The sequence below is a fragment of the Prionailurus viverrinus genome, chromosome A3 (assembly GCF_022837055.1).
Source record: "Prionailurus viverrinus isolate Anna chromosome A3, UM_Priviv_1.0, whole genome shotgun sequence".
Lineage (NCBI taxonomy): Eukaryota > Metazoa > Chordata > Mammalia > Carnivora > Felidae > Prionailurus > Prionailurus viverrinus.
In genome coordinates, this window is record NC_062563.1 from 57766714 (window position 1) to 57782966 (window position 16253).

Genomic DNA, 16253 nt, shown 5'->3' on the forward strand with positions numbered 1-16253 from the left:
TGATTTTTAATTGTCTGAAAATGTTTTCATTCTCCTTTTTGTGAAGAATATTTTAGCAGGATATGGAACTCTATAGATTATCAGTTGCTTGCTTTCAGAATTTTGTTGAAAAATCAGTTGTCAGCATTTCTTTTTTACTTGAAGAAAACAGGTCTCTTTTTCCCGCTGATCATATTTAAAATTCTCTCTGTGTCTTTGACTTTTAGCAGTTTTGTTAGCATGTACCTGCATTTGGTATTTTTCTTATCTAATCTGCTTGGGGTTTGTCTTTTATCTCTCTGGGAAATGCTCAGTAATTAACTGTTAAAATACTACTCCTACTAATTTCTCTCTCATTTTCTCCTGGAACTTTCACATAATCCCATATATTTCTTACTTTATTTTCAGCATTTCCCATGCTCCCCTCCCACCCCCGCCCCACCGCACCAGCTCTCTGCTTCACTCTGGTTATTCCTTCTGTCTTACATTATAATCAGTCGATTCTCTCGATAGCTGTATCTAATCTGCCTTTACACTATCAAATGAGATCCTAAATTTAATTATTTTAGTTTTAGCTCAAATATTCCACTTAGATCTTTTCTATTTCTATCATCCCCCACAACAATGTCAAAAGCATCAATGCCATTTTCTTTCCTTACACATACTATTATTTTTATTTTAAAGTCCCTGCCTGATAACTTAATTATGTGAATCCCCTTTATGTCTGTTACTACTCCCTGTTTTTGTTTTATCTTTTTCTCAGTGTTTTCAGTATCTCACTTCCTTGTCTACTCTTATGCTTTGGATTGGTTGATAGACACGATATAGGAAAAATCATGGAAGTAGTTTAAGACTCTTTATAATCTTATTTTCCTCTGGAGAAGATTTAAGTTTATTTCTCTCAAGCAGCTGGGATAGGAGTAATTACCAATTTCAGATGATTTAAACAATCACGGATTGAGAGAATTCTAGGCTAGACTTCTTTCCCTTGAGGGTTAAAGGGTAGAATTTGGAAGTAATAGCCTATAAGCTGGGTACAAGAACCCCTCCTTCTTAGTAGGTACTGAATTCCAATTGTATTCTGTTTTAGCCTTTTAGACTCTCAGATAACTTCTCTGTGATCCAGGGGAAAAAATGGCACCAAATGCCCGTTCCATCTTCTTGGACTTCCCTTTTCTGTTGACTCTTGGCCAAGATATTCTTCTTTGCACTGGTGCTTTCCAGCTTTTCAGCAGGTTTTAAAAATACATTTTGTGCTTTTTTTCTAGTTGTTTGCATAGGATGGTTTGGACTACAACACTGAGTCCATTACTGTCAGAAACACAGTTCCTTATTACCTCCCTTTCTGCTTTTCATTTTCTCTAAAGAAAATGTTTCAGGAGCTGTGGAATGGTCAATATGCTACTCATTTACACAGCCATGCAGCTGACCATTAATTCTGTTACCTACTTCCATAACCTTAAGCCTTTGCCTTTCTTCTGCTTACTACCAGCTTCCAAATGAACTATACACAGAGAGGAAAACTAAGATTTCTTCGTGATCGCAAAGATAATGGCTCTCCTTTGTGAAGCTGAATAATTGAATTATCCTTTGCCACCACTGTGAAAGGCATGGTGAGTAAGAAAGATCATTAATTTGTAAAGCTAGAGGGAAACAAAGATCAAGTGTAGCCCCATTTTCTACTTGAAGAAACTCAATCTCAAGGAAATAGATGGACCAGCTTAAGGTCACATAGTGAGTTACTGCAGCGGAGGACTATAAATCAGTCACTGCGCTCAGTCAACTACTGTTCCTAGTGCAATATAATGCCTTTACCTCCAAGCCATTCTTGATCACTATTTCTTTTTATTTTGGATTGGGTAAACTCCCATAATTTTAATAGGGGATGTACAGTCTTAGTAAAAACCCTAGTTAATATGGTTGGGTGTAATTTGGAGTTTCCTTGTCTTATTTCAACTCTCCCATTGATAGCATTCTAATTACGTGACATGTTCTTTAAATGCACTTCAAGCTCATCGGTGAAAGAAGAAATCAGCAGAACCTGTAATTTCTGTTATTTTTGTGGCAGGGAAGGACTGATGTTTACACGACAAAATGACCTCATTTGTTAACTGAGCAGTAATTTACTGCTCTGCTATGGACTTGCTATAAAATTTTGGGTAAGTCACTTTACCATTCTGAGTCTTCATTTCCTCATTTTTAAAATTAGGAAGATAGACTAGGTCAGTGGCTCTCAATTCTGGCTGCATATTGGAAATATCTGAAGAACTTATAAATATACCTATACCTGGGCCTTAACACCACAGATCCTGGTTTTATTGGTGTGGGTGAGGCCCAGACATTTGTATCATTTAAATGCTCCTAAGATATTTTTAATACGCAGCCTAGGTTGAGAACCATCATACCGTATGATCACTAATGTTCCTTGCAAGCCTTAAACTACGATGCATGAATAATCTATGAGGAAATAGCTATATCCACATGCGTATTTATAATAGCACACCTTAAGATATTCCATTTCAAAATGCTCGCTAAAGAGGCACCTTTAAAAAGCACTGAATTACATTAAGAAGATAGAATAAAGGCATACCCATCCTAAACATGACAAAGTATTTGCTGACCAGTCAATTCTAAAATAACGTGACATGATGTGACATACGGCACACATTTCTAGGCTGCACATTTTAACCAGGATCTCACTCTTCTGTGAGGTGTCCAGGAAGAGGTCAAATTTGTTATTATTACCGCTTTCCAAAAACTATAAAGACATACACAGGAATACTAACTTTTATTTGCAAAACAGCACTTACTTCAGAGATGCAAAAGAAGGAACAGTACTTATCATCCCCGTCTCTGCCATCTCAATGGCATGTTTTATTTCAAGCTTTTTATATAAAGACACGATGCTTGACTTGGGTTGGTTTTCCCGAATCAACAGCTTCCGCAGGTATTTGTCATCGAACTTCTTAAACCTGGAAATAAAGGAAATCAGAGCTTCAAGTAATTAATACTAAACTGACAAAAACAACAACAACAACAACAAAACAACAAAACAACAAGCCTGCTTTTACCAATAAAATCATTTCTACTATACTTGGGGAAAAACTCAGTAGCAATGTTTAGCTCATCTGATCGTTATATATATATATATATATATATATATATATATATATATATTATGTGTAGACCTCAATGTATGTGCATATATATGTATACATAAATGACACTGCTGTATCCAGCCATGATATACATGTATCTAATATTTACTAATAACAGAGTAAACTATGTATTTTTTTTAACAATTGCTATTTCACTGCTTCTGCTTTCAACAATATTACTCAAAAGTATTTTTAATACTTTCTATCTCCAATTCCTCTCCACAGATTTTCTCTTGCACATTCACAAATTATGCTTTTGTCCCCAGCACTCCATTGAAGCTACTTGTACTGAGGTCATCGGTGACCCTACAATATAAATCCAATGGCCAATTATTAGCACTCACATTTCCTGACCTGTCCTGCTTAATAGGTCATTTTCTGGGACGTCACATTCCCCTGGGCTCCGTCCTACCTCTTTCCCAGTCTCTTTTGTTGGGTATTTTTCTTCTTTCTGGCCTCTTGATGTAGGAGTGCTCAGGGTTCCATCTTAGTCCTCTCTACCTCCACTTGCTCTCTAGCCATCTTGCCCAGTCTCGTGATTTTAATAGCATTTCTGTGCCAGCGACTCCCATATTTGTATCCTGCTGTAGCCTCACCCCCAAATCCCAGAAATGAATATTCAGCTGCCTATTCAACATCTGCACTTGGATATCTAGTTCTCCAACTTGACTTTCCCAGACCGAATGCATCTTCTCCTATAGTTCTCGCCATTTCAGTTAATGACCACTCCACCCAGTCAATTTTGATTCTTCTGCTTCTCTGACATTCCATGTTATGGACTGAATTGTGGGCCCCTGAAAGTTCACAGGTGGAAGTCCTCACCCCCAGTACCTCAGAATGTGACTGTCTTTGGAGATAGGGTCTTCACAGTAGTGATTAAGTTAAAATGAGGTCATTAGGTCAGGTCTCAATCCAATATGACTGGTGTCTCTATAGTAAGAGGAAATTTGGACACAGACACACACACACAGAGAAGACCATGTAGAGAGGCAGAAGGCGGCCATCTACAAGCCAAAGAGAGGGGCTTGTAACAGATGCTTTACTTATAGCCAAAAAAAGAACCAAATCTACTGATAACTTTGATCTTGGACTTCTAGCCCCCAGAACTGTGAGAAATTAAATTTCTACTGTTTAAACCACCCAATGTGTGGTACTCTGTTATAACAACTCTAGCAAACTAATACTCCATGTCCACTCTACCAGAAATTTCTGTTAGTGCCACCATCAGAACACACACACAATCCCACCATGCCTCGGCACTTCTATCCTCCTATCTCTTGGATCCACCCTGATACAAGACATCATCACCTCTCAGTGGATTCTTTTTTAATTTTTTTTTTAGCGTTTATTTATTTTTGAGACAGAGAGAGACAAAGCATGAACGGGGGAGGGTCAGAGAGAGGGAGACACAGAATCTGAAACAGGCTCCAGGCTCCAGGCACAGAGCCCGACGCGGGGCTCAAACTCACAGACCCCGAGATCATGACCTGGGCCGAAGTCGGCCGCTTAACGACTGAGCCACCCAGGCGCCCCCTCAGTGGATTCTTGAAACAGGCACCCAGTTGGGCTCCCTGCTTCCACCACTGCATTCCTCCAGACTACCCTCAACACAGAAGCCAGAGAGAACCCGGTAAAACGGTAAGTCAAACCATACAACAACGCCGCATCTCTCTTGAGTAAATGTACAGCGACCTGGGGGCCCTACACAGTTTGGAGCTGTACCTCTTAGCACTGTGCTTCTCACATCCAGCCTCACTGGTGTCCTTTCTTCCCTGGAAACTGGCAGTTCTACTCCCACCTGTGGGGCTTGGTAGCCACTATTCCTTCCACAGGAGCACCCCTGCCCCACAGTTGCAGACCCCCCTTTAAGTCTTTCCTTAAGAGCCATTTTTCCAAAAGGCTTTCCCATCCATCCCATTAGAAATGCATGCCGTCTCCCTCCCACCCTCCTAACTTCCCATTCTACCTCCCAGATAGATTTCTCTCCATACCATTTATCATTTTCTAACATGCTATATAATTTATTTATCTTGCTTTCTGTCCCCTAGCACTAGAATGGTATATATGGGCAGAGACTTTTTGTTTTTGGTTTTTTTCCACTTTTTCCTGTATCACCAGTGCCTAGGACAGTGCCTGGTACACTATAAGTATGGATGGTAGAAGAGATCTTTTGCCTCGATTCCTCCCTGTATCTACACCCTCTGCCATATTACTTGGCAATGTCCTTCCGCCACGGCCTAGGTGACCTGTGCTGTCCTGTTTCCTGCCACTGGCCCCAATAACGTTACTTGCTCTGGTCAGTGGGCTTTAATTATTTAATTAATTAAATAATTAATTAATTGATGATTGGGGCAGAGGCTTAAAACAGACTTGTTGGCTTGCACTTGCATGTTGAAGCTTATCTCTTTTGTTTTCACAATTACCATGAGAAGGACATTCATGGAGTGACTCATGAGTCCCAGGACAAAGGTGAATGCCACACGAAGCAGAGCTCTGTTACTCCAGTCACATACAAGAAGGCCAGCCAGGATGAGCTGACAACTAGCCAACCCCCTGAAGCATTAGCAAGACCTGTCCGCATCAGCCCGGCGCAGCCCCAGATCCTGGACTCTCAGACGCGTGACTCATATGCTTTCATAATGTGACTGTTGTTTGGACAGCTGTATATCAGGGCAGTTTATTATGTAACATTATTATGCCAACAGGTAAGCAAAACAGCATGCAATAAATATTTGTTGAGAAAGAAAGAAATGCATTACAGTGATCACCATAAGCCCAAAGAGGTTTATAGGTACACCTGTGCTATGAAAGGAAACAATGTGAACCCACATTCTTGGTACTAGTCCTTTGTTCTGTACTGGAGGGCTATGAATAATTAAAGAGAGCCATCCTTTCCACTGGGGCCACAACACTAAACATACAGCTAACTTTTTTCTCCGTTTATTCTCAACTTCATGTTAGGCCCATTAGGCCAGGACTCCTGGCATCAGCAGCACATCTTTTCACTGTATTTTTTTTAACGTTTATTTATTTATTTTGAGAGAGAAAGAGAGAGAGAGCAAGTAGGGGAAGAGAGAGACAGAGACAGAGACAGAGAAATCCCAAACAGGCTCTGTGTCGTTAGCGCAGAGCCCAGTGCAGGGCTCGATCTCACAAACTGTGAGACGAGGACCAAAGCCAAAATCAAGAGTCGGACTCTTAACCAACTGAGCCACCCAGGTGCCCCACAGCAACACCTCTTTTTAAACTTCTGTTATTTTTATTATTACTTTAGCTTTTCAGTAGAGAAGAATTCTTCAACAGAAGAATTAACATCAAGGGCAATGACATCTGATCTATTTAGCATAGGAAATATGTACTTTCTTTTCTTTATTTCCACACCTTTCATTTCTCTGCCAAGCCACGCCTAGGTGCTTTCTTCCTTTCACCATCATTAGGCAACTTTTACCAAGTCTGAGAAACTTCCCTACTCAAAGGATTGCGCCTTACCCTTCCTCAAAGCATCAAATGCCTCAAGAATTCTCTGGCAAGACCACTAGAAATGTACAGCATAAGGGTTCCAGACGAAATGGAAAGATACCCAACATACCTGAAACAATCCACTTCTTTATATGTGATCTTTAACATCAACAATCATGTACATACCAGAGATAGGATCTGCGGAAAGCTAATTTTAAAAATGGCCTGCGTCAGCACCAAATTCCTCCACACCCACACCCACTTCCCTGCTCTACCTGCGACATACAATGTACTTGACAGTCCAGAGAAGTATTTGAAATCTACCTGGAGAATATGAGGCATGGAAATATACAGGACTGAAATGAAGTATGCACACTGCAGAGAAAAACGTGAGACACAACGCAATACCACCTTTCGGACAGGAAATCAGAGTTGGCTCTGCCCTCTTTACTATTTATGGTCCAATTACCCTGGCAGCATGTAGAAATCAGTCTGGAGCAGACTCCAGTACCCCAGAGACAGAGTACCTCTGCCTGCAAGACAGGATGTAGCCAGACTTTTCTCTGCCGTTCCAGATCAAACCCACAGAATCACAGGGTCCACCAATCCCTCCTACCACTGTCCCAGCGGCTGCGGACCTGATGCCTCCATCTGTCTACTCATGTCTACTTCCCCCTGTTTAGGAGGCAGAGGAGTGGTATAACTCTTTAATTTCATCGCCCCTTTGGAAAGGAACCAACCGTTGTGGGCTACTACACTCTCCTGTCCCTCCAGGGAAGGAAGGGGTGCCTAGAGAAGGGAGAAAAGTGGTCGGGTGGAAAGGGAGGATACAGGTGGAAAACGGGCCGGGCTGAGAAAACAAGAGAGAGAGAAAGGCAGAAAAGTCTCTACTGCTGGCTTGGCGAAGACAAGGATCCATCTTTGTTAGGAAGGTTCCAGCGATGTAAAGCAGGGTAGTGTAGAAAGTCACAACAGAGATGGGTAGCTTCTCTCATCTACCTCCTGCCTGCAAAAAATGTAAAATCCTGCCCAAGATAAATGGCCATTTTTCTCCATATTTTTACGATGGAGATTTCAGTTTGCTTTATTACTTTGTGCTCCCATGTGGCTAACTGGGCACTCTCTCCAGACAAATAAAATATTTTTTCTTTACTTAATAAAGTAACACTAAAGGTTGCTAAAAGGTCCACCAAGGTCCACTAAAAGGTCCAAGGAACTTTTCTACATTAATAGAAAAGTGTAGCCAGGTTTGTAAAGGTTGCTCTCGAACTTAGAGTCTCTGTAACTCATTTGATCACCTAATGATATAACACACACACATACATACCTACACACACATACATACGTACACACACACCGGTTTGCTGTGTGTCTGTGTTGTTACCTCTATTTTACTGCAAAAAAATTTTTTTTTAATTTTTTTTTTCAACGTTTATTTATTTTTGGGACAGAGAGAGACAGAGCATGAACGGGGGAGGGGCAGAGAGAGAGGGAGACACAGAATCAGAAACAGGCTCCAGGCTCTGAGCCATCAGCCCAGAGCCCGACGCGGGGCTCGAACTCACGGACCGCGAGATCGTGACCTGGCTGAAGTCGGACGTTTAACCGACTGCGCCACCCAGGCGCCCCTACTGCAAAATTTTAAAGTCCTGAGTTCATGGTTTATATTTCTCGTGTAATCCAATACCATGTCGGAACATGTAGACAAACAGTAAGTACGCAAAAACTCCCTCATGTGAAACTACATAAATTGGTATGTTGGTCAACTTCACGTAAGTTAGCAGGGAGAGCGAGGGGCTCTAGCAAGTCAGGCAAGCAAAGGCAAGCAGCAGAGGAATCTACCAAAATATAGTTTAAATCTGTCTGTCTGTCTGTCTGTCTCTTTCAAAAGGCTCTCCTCAACAGTGATGGGCTGATAAGTGTTAACAAATTGTTTTATGACAAACCAGAAAAAGGCTCTGGTTCAGAGCATTTGTTAGCTCCATGGCAAACTCCTGCCATGGCTGACTCAACCTACCCGTGTGGATGGCAGTGAAGGCGCACGATCAGCTCCTGGTGGTCGGGTGGGCTGGCTCCTCCACTCTGTGGTCCCCAGCCCTGCTGCCACACTAATCCTTACTGCTTGATCCCATAAGTCCGTTTTTCAGTTAATATGAAAGCATGTACCTAATTCTGTACCTAATTCTGCCTGGCTAGTGTACCTTGTCCATTTCAACTCTAAGATCCTTGAGGAGAAGCACTGAATCTTCTTTATCTACCGCAGAGACTTTAAAGGTTAAAACAAAACAAAACAAGGACAAAGAAACAAACAAAAACGGACAGAGACAGACACATTTATATAAGCACACACAATATTTCGTGTAAGTGTAGACTGAAAAGCCTTTGTTATTTGTATTTTAAATCTATTTGTAAAACGCGTGTTATTCTATTTATATCCTCAGGTGCTCTGAAGCTCTGCACTGGACAAGGCCCCTCAACAAGCGTGGGAGAACAGACAGTAACAGAACCCTCAGTTTTTAACCAAATGGACTACATTCCTCAGCCTCCTGTGCAGTGAGAACTGCCCACGTGATGGAGCCCTGGCCCTATAGGGCCAGGCCATGTGTGTAACTGGAAGAATTCTGTGAAAGCTTCGGACAGCTCCATTTCAGAGGAAGCTGGTACATATTCCTTGTCTCTTCATTATCTTTCTTCCTACGTGCAGCTTGGAATGTGTGCATGATGACTAATGCTGCAGCAGCCACTCTGGTCTAAGAGGCAACCTTGGAAACGGAAGTTGTTGGTGGATTCACCTAGACAGAAGGGTCCCGAGAACCACAAGCGGTCCGTGGAGCGGAGCTCACCTATTAATGCCTACGTGGTCTACAGAGCTCTGGCTTTTTACAGAAGAGAAAAGTAAGCTTCTATCTTGTTCTAGGTGTCTGTGGTTGTTGAACTTTATCTTAAAGGACAGAGGCTGGCACAGCGCAGGAAAGGTGTGCAACTCAGAAAGGTAACACAGCTCAGTAAGCCCTGCTTCCAGAGCGAGCCAGAGCCACTTCAGCATATAATGGTGCAAGACCTTCTTACTTGTCTCTCCAAAAGTTGTGACCCCAATGTCCACAAACATCTTCAATCCCGGTCTTCACATGATCAAAAAACTAAAACGGAAAAAGCAGGCTCTTGATTAATTGTTACCTGAAATCACTAATTTCCACTCTACTGCCACCACTTCTAAACTCTGAAGATGCGGACCATTTTTTGTTTCGTTTGCTGTTGTTGTTGTTGGGTTGTTTGCTCATTTTGTTTTGTTTTTACTGCAAGCCACAAAACAATAATGCACCTCCAAACAAATTGATGTGTATTATATCAATATTAGGCAATTCTCAGGTTAGTTTTCTCATCGTAACATAATTTTGGAAAATAATGACATACAGTGATAGTTTTCCAGCAGAAACATTTTCAGGTTGAATGAAGTAACAAGAGGGATTTCTTGGGCCCCTATTCCCAAGAGGTCTAGCGGGTCAATTTGGAGAAGCCACTATGGGGTTGTGCTCGTTCTATTCCCCCTACTCATGCCTTCCTTGGCCCCCCTTCCCTTTTATCCTTTGCCATTTCCCTCTCCTTCAGGAAATGAATACCTTAATATCAAGTGGTCGACCGAATCCAACAATTTTTTCTCTTATCATTTCAACCATTACATTACATTAACACTTACCCGGCAATGGATTTCTTCACTGACCGCTTGCTGTTTCTTATTGGACTTCTTCACATCTAGAAATTCCACCAGCGGTCGGATAGTAATTCCCTACATAGGAAAAAAAAAAAGTGTATCTTCTTATAAAGTTAAGTTAAAAATTCAAGAATAACTTTTATTCTTCTAAGCTTTGATAACTAACAAAAGATACCCTCCTCTACTAGAAACACAACAATGGACAAAGTACAAGACGTTGCAAATAGACTCTAACTAAGTTATTCTAAGAAACAGAGAAAGAAAGAAATTCTAAGAAATAGTAAAGTATTACCCAGGTCAGAGGAATCACCTACTTGCAGTACCCATAGAAAACTTCTCAGTAATTCTTATATTCATTACTTTATTAAAACCACTTTATTGAACTTCTGCACAAATGTTAGGGTCTTGGGCATTTGGGACAAAGTTAAGGCACTCAGCTCTAGGACTTTGTAATTTTACAGAGAGAAGGATACACCAAAAACAGTTATAAAGTAGGCAAAAGGAAGAATGAGAGATAACCAGGAAGCCCATCCAGAAAGGCTTCCTGGAAAGGGAATACTGGATAACAGTCTTAAAAGACATTGGAAGCGTATCATAGCAGGACCAAACACGAGCAAAGAATCAGCAGTGAGAAAGGGTACAGAGGGGTTTGGGCACGTTTGCGAACTTGAAAAATGGACAGAACCATAAGGTATTTAGTAATCTAAGAAAAGAAAAAAAATCCTTAATATAAAAAATAAAAAACATCTGCCAGAAATCTGTAGTGAACATCTGACTTAATCATTAAACATTAAAAGCCTTTCCATTAGAACTAGAAATAACACAAGGATACTCCTTATCTGCTATTTGACACAGTTCTGCATGTCCCAGCCAATTTAATAAGAGACAAACAGGTAGAAGTAGAGATAATAAAAATGAAATAACAAGATTTTTGTTGCTCGTGAGCGATCTAGTTTTTGTCCTAAAATATCTAAGACGATCTTTTTTCATTAAAAAATACCAAGAAAGTTAATAAAGTCACTAGACACAAAATCAACATACACAAATCTATCCCATATCCTAATTTAAAAAAAGAAACAGAACACTTACATGAAAGAACACATATGTATAATACTAGTGTGTGCCAGTATATAATAACATATAAAATATATGCTAGTATACTATATAGATACTAAATATATATTATATACTCCACATATGCATATTATGAAATATATGCTCCCATCATGAAATGCACAAAACCTTTATAAAAATAACCATAAAAATTAATAAAGGATATTTAAAAGATTTGAGTTTTAAAAAGACACAGTTCCTAGATAGGATTACATTACAGTATGATCCTGACAATTTTATCTCAGTACATGCAATAAAATTCTGGTAACATACTCCAAAGTATTTTTACTAACAGAACTTAAGAGGCTGGCTCTAAATTAGTCTGGAAGAGTACAGATAGCCAGGTAGCCAGGAAAACTTAGAAAAAGAAGAATGAGGAGGAAGTTACAGATATCAAAACAACCAGTTAATAGACTTAAAATTATGAGATACTAGCACTAAAACAGGCCAGGTAAGGAGGTGGTGAAAATGTGGGGTCAAGGAAGATCCCCAAGTCTGCTGCATGGTAGGCAGATAGGTGGCCCTTCTTGGCATGGGGAACACATGAATGGGGGGGGTGGTAACTGGGTTTTTTGGGGGGTGGATACACATATTAAAATATGTTCCCTGCCATGTATTTGATTTTGTCTTGCCTTTCCACATGTCTTTGAGAATGTTTTTGATAATATAAACTGTGACACACACACACACACACACACACACACACACACACACACACTTTTTAAACTTTTTTTTAATGTTTATTTATTTTTGAGAGAGACACAGAGCATGAGCAGGGGAGGGTCAGAGAGAGAGGGAAACACAGAATCCGAAGCAGGCTCCAGGCTCTAAGCTGTCAGCACAGAGCTTGACATGGGGCTTGAACCCATGAACCGTGAGATCATGACCTGAGCCGAAGTCAGCCCCTTAACCGACTGAGCCACCCAGGTGCTCCCCACCTTTTTAAAAAAATTTTTTAATGTTTATTTTTGCGAGAGAGAGATACACAGAGTGTGAATGGGGGAGGGTCAGAGAGAGGGAGAAACACACACACTTTTTAAAGGAGGTTATTATCCACTGTGTTCTATCAATCCAGCTTCAGGTATTTTTAAGTTTAACTTTCTGGAGTGTGAACTGATTTTGACCAAATTTGGTATATAAGACACATGATGTTCTATTTGCATTTCAGTCTTTCTCTCTGAGATAATATAAGAGGTGATACACAGTTTTCCAATCAACAAGTATTCTGTAATTTTTAACTTCTATAAATGAAAATAGGTGTAAACACGTGGTTTACAGAGGGGTGATTCCATTGAATTTGAGATTCCATGAAAACACTGATTTAATAATCACTCCAGGAAAAAAAAAAATCAACAAAATCAGTGTCATGTAGAAACTATCTAATGTGTTCTAAGGACACTCGCGGTTGTTTTCATGCTTTTTTTCTATCAGTATCCATTTAGTAAAAAAATAAACAAGGGCCCAGGCATTGTAATATAGGGGACATAAAAATAAAGACAGGACACGGGCCCCGATCCACATGTGGACTCCTTCCACTGAACATATAATCTAGAAGTTAATGTACTGCTACAAATAAAAGAAAACTGATCAACTACAGGAAGCAAGTGCGGTCTGGTGCTTAGGGCAAATCCAGTTTCCAAAAACACCACCTATTTTATAGTTTATAATTAATAAAATCTATCGGTTATATGCAGTGGATCACTGCTACAATATTTTGACAACCTGTTCTTAAACAGCTCCTTTAAGAGTCTCCTATTTGCTCTTTGAAGTATTTGCAGTTGTCATGTCATGTCAACAGGAATTATTTGATAGGTTCCTCTCCTTCCCTTCTTCCTTCCTTCCTCAGTCCATCTATTTTGGAGGCAGAGTATGTGGCATCTGCATATGTCATATTAAGTTCCCCAAGCTGGATGCCCTCTTCTAGGAGCCCTGGGTCTTGGGTTGGGAGAAACAAAGGAAAACAACAACAACAACAACAACAACAACAACAACTAACCCTTGAGAAGTCACCTCATTTTACCACGCTGGAAAATTTCTAATTTAGGTCACTTGGGAAGCAACCTGATCAGCTTGTTACCATCCGTGTGGCTTAAAAACAAAATAAAGAAACCCCTTGGTTCTCCATCAAACCACTGAAAAGCGCATCTGCAAAGTACGAGTAAAATGTTCACCCATTCATCCGGCTTTGGCACAACGAACACAACACCGCGGGGCCAGACCCCATGGAAGGGAATATTTAATAGCAGGTGCAAACAGAAGGACAGCGAGGTGAGCCTTGTTTTCTACCTGGTGCCACCCCTGTTTCCACACACCTTGCCTGCTTCTGTTCCCAGTAACAAGTCACGAAAAAGAACTGCTGTCTGATTAAGTAATGAACATTCTTTTGGTTTAAGCTTCTGGAAGAAAATGAGTTGGTTGGTTGGTTTTAGTTAAATTTTACCAAAAAAAAAAAAAAAGGAGGTTGGGGGGGGGAACTACCTTCTATTTCTTTGCTGATTTAGCAGACAATTTCCAGAACAACTTGAGGAAACTCTCTTATTAAAAAATGGCGCTATCATTGCTATGCGTAGCCCATATCCTATGTAAGGCCGTGCTCACATTACAAACTTGATCACAGAGATTGTAAACCCAGTTGCACACACAGTATTTATTTTTGAATGGGATAAGTGGGCAAGAACCATAAAAGTGTTCACACGGTGCTCACGCTCTTCACCCCCCAGTCTCCCGGCTTCTGTTTACATTTCTTTCTGAGCTTAACCACGTTGCCCGGTATCTGGCCATCATCTGTCTGTCTCTTCCCCTAAACCAAGTCTTTCCCTTTACTGTGCCATCAATGTTTCTCTCTACTGTACCAGCATTCAGGCATGCTACTATAGCTCCTACTTTGAAAAACACAAACAAAAGCCCACACAGTCCCTTCTAGCTACTACCCCTTTCCTCTCCCAGATCTCAACAGACTTGCCTTATGTCTCCTGTCTTCGATGTCTCTTTATCCTTCTCCCTGGAATCCAATCGACTGGTGTTTCCTCACCATCGAACCCCAGCACTCTTGTGAAGATGTCCACTCATCACAGACTTGCTGCATCCAACAGTCCACTCTCTGCTCCCATCTCACCTGACCATGCACCCCCTTTATCACAGTTACCAGAACCCTCTCCTTCCTGAACACTTTCTTCACTTGACTTCCGGATGAGCCCCTCTTGATCTTTCCCCCACTTTACTATTCACCTTTCTCATTCTCCTAGGCTGGTTCCTAAACATTTTCTTGACTTCTCAATATGGATAGGCCTCCTCTTCTGCATTCCTCCTATGCTTGCTCCTGAATAGTTTCTTCCAGACTCATGCTTTAAAAACCATGTATATACCAGAGTCTCAAATTTCTATCTCCCAGTGAGAAGACAGCTTCTCTCATAAATTCTAGACCCATATATATAATTGCCTAGTCAATATTTCCATTTAGATGTCTAATAGGCAAATATTCATATCCAAAATGTACATGTCCAAAACTGAACACCTGGTTCCCCACCCTTCAAACCCAATACCCACCCCCGGTATTAATTTAAACATTGCCTTCTCTCACCTGGTTGCTCAGTCACAAACCCTTGGAACTATCTTTGTGCTTTCTCCCACGTCCTAAATTATTCACCTACTTTTTTTTTTTCTTATCTTAAAAATTCCTGATCATCTTGTCATTTTACTGCAGGACCAGAATGAATTTTTGTTAATTTCATAGCCCCCTCCCCACTCACTTAGTAATGATGTATGTTAATTAAATTTGGAAGGTGTCACTGTTACACTACATACATATCTTAAATATGACCATTCATTTAACAAGTCAAAGCACACCTGAAGGTCCTCGCAATATCTATAAAATAGTTGGCATCCTTGGGCCAGTTTGAGAGGCTAAGTCAGCAGAGATACTTGTTGTTGAAAAAGGCCAGCCCACCTCGGATCCTGAGTGTCCCACCCATTCTTGCAGGGGGTACCAATAATGCAGGGCCTCAACCACTTTTACCCAGGCCATTTTTCAGGGTTGCATTTGCAACAAGCAACATTGAGGGATGAGGTAATATCCCCCTCAAGACAAAGAGAGATAGAGCCTCAAGCTCAGTGCCTGTGTCCCATCTCCTGCCACGCACCACACGTGCAGACCTCCATTGTGAGTCCTCTGTGGGGAAACCCCGGGGGGATGGAACACTGACACAAACCAACACGAAGCTCCAGCTGCTCCTTTGGCCATGTGCGAGAAAGCCCCTCGTCTCTGAGTCACGAGTCAGAATCTTCTCTGACTTCTCTGATTCATGGAGTCGTCTGCAAGTATCCGTGGAAATTTGACAAGCAGGTTAAACTTGTTAACTTGCAAACAGGGTAAAATCTCAGATGCTTTACGGTTCTGAACAACGACTTACAACACTTATCTGCAGTGGAGACTGAAAGAGACTGGCCAGGACAGCCTGACCCCAATGTCTGTGCTTTCTACTACTGGACTCTACCTCATCCCCAATCTTGAATATAATTTTAAAACAGGAGAGACAGCTTATATTTTATGTATCATTACCTATCTTATCTAAAAGAAAATGAATTCACATGCTCAAGGGATCAGATTGTTTACTCATTCAATATTCCACAAGCAAGACTGTACTCTGGTAACATGTTAATGTGTTTCATAAAGAGGCAACCTTCTCTAATTATCACCATGACTCAAGGAACGCTAAAATTCTCCTTATAAATCTTGGTGTCACACAATAAACCATGTCACGTGGAATTCTATTTTAGAATATAGTGCTGATAACTCAACAGTATTAGAACGGAGGCGCTCATCATATAAGAAA

At 40.8% G+C, this 16253-nt stretch overlaps 1 protein-coding gene across 1 annotated transcript in view; it reads right to left on the bottom strand.

Moving 5' to 3' along the window:
• SLC9A2 (solute carrier family 9 member A2) overlaps positions 1 to 16253 on the bottom strand; it is a 100571-nt gene that overhangs the window by 11627 nt on the left and 72691 nt on the right. Inside the window, exons 6-8 of the mRNA XM_047854129.1 lie at positions 10294 to 10383; positions 9666 to 9736; positions 2790 to 2951 (exon numbers count right to left, since the gene is read on the bottom strand). Coding sequence (XP_047710085.1) covers positions 2790 to 2951; positions 9666 to 9736; positions 10294 to 10383 — 323 coding nt within the window. The remainder of the gene's footprint in view (positions 1 to 2789; positions 2952 to 9665; positions 9737 to 10293; positions 10384 to 16253) is intronic.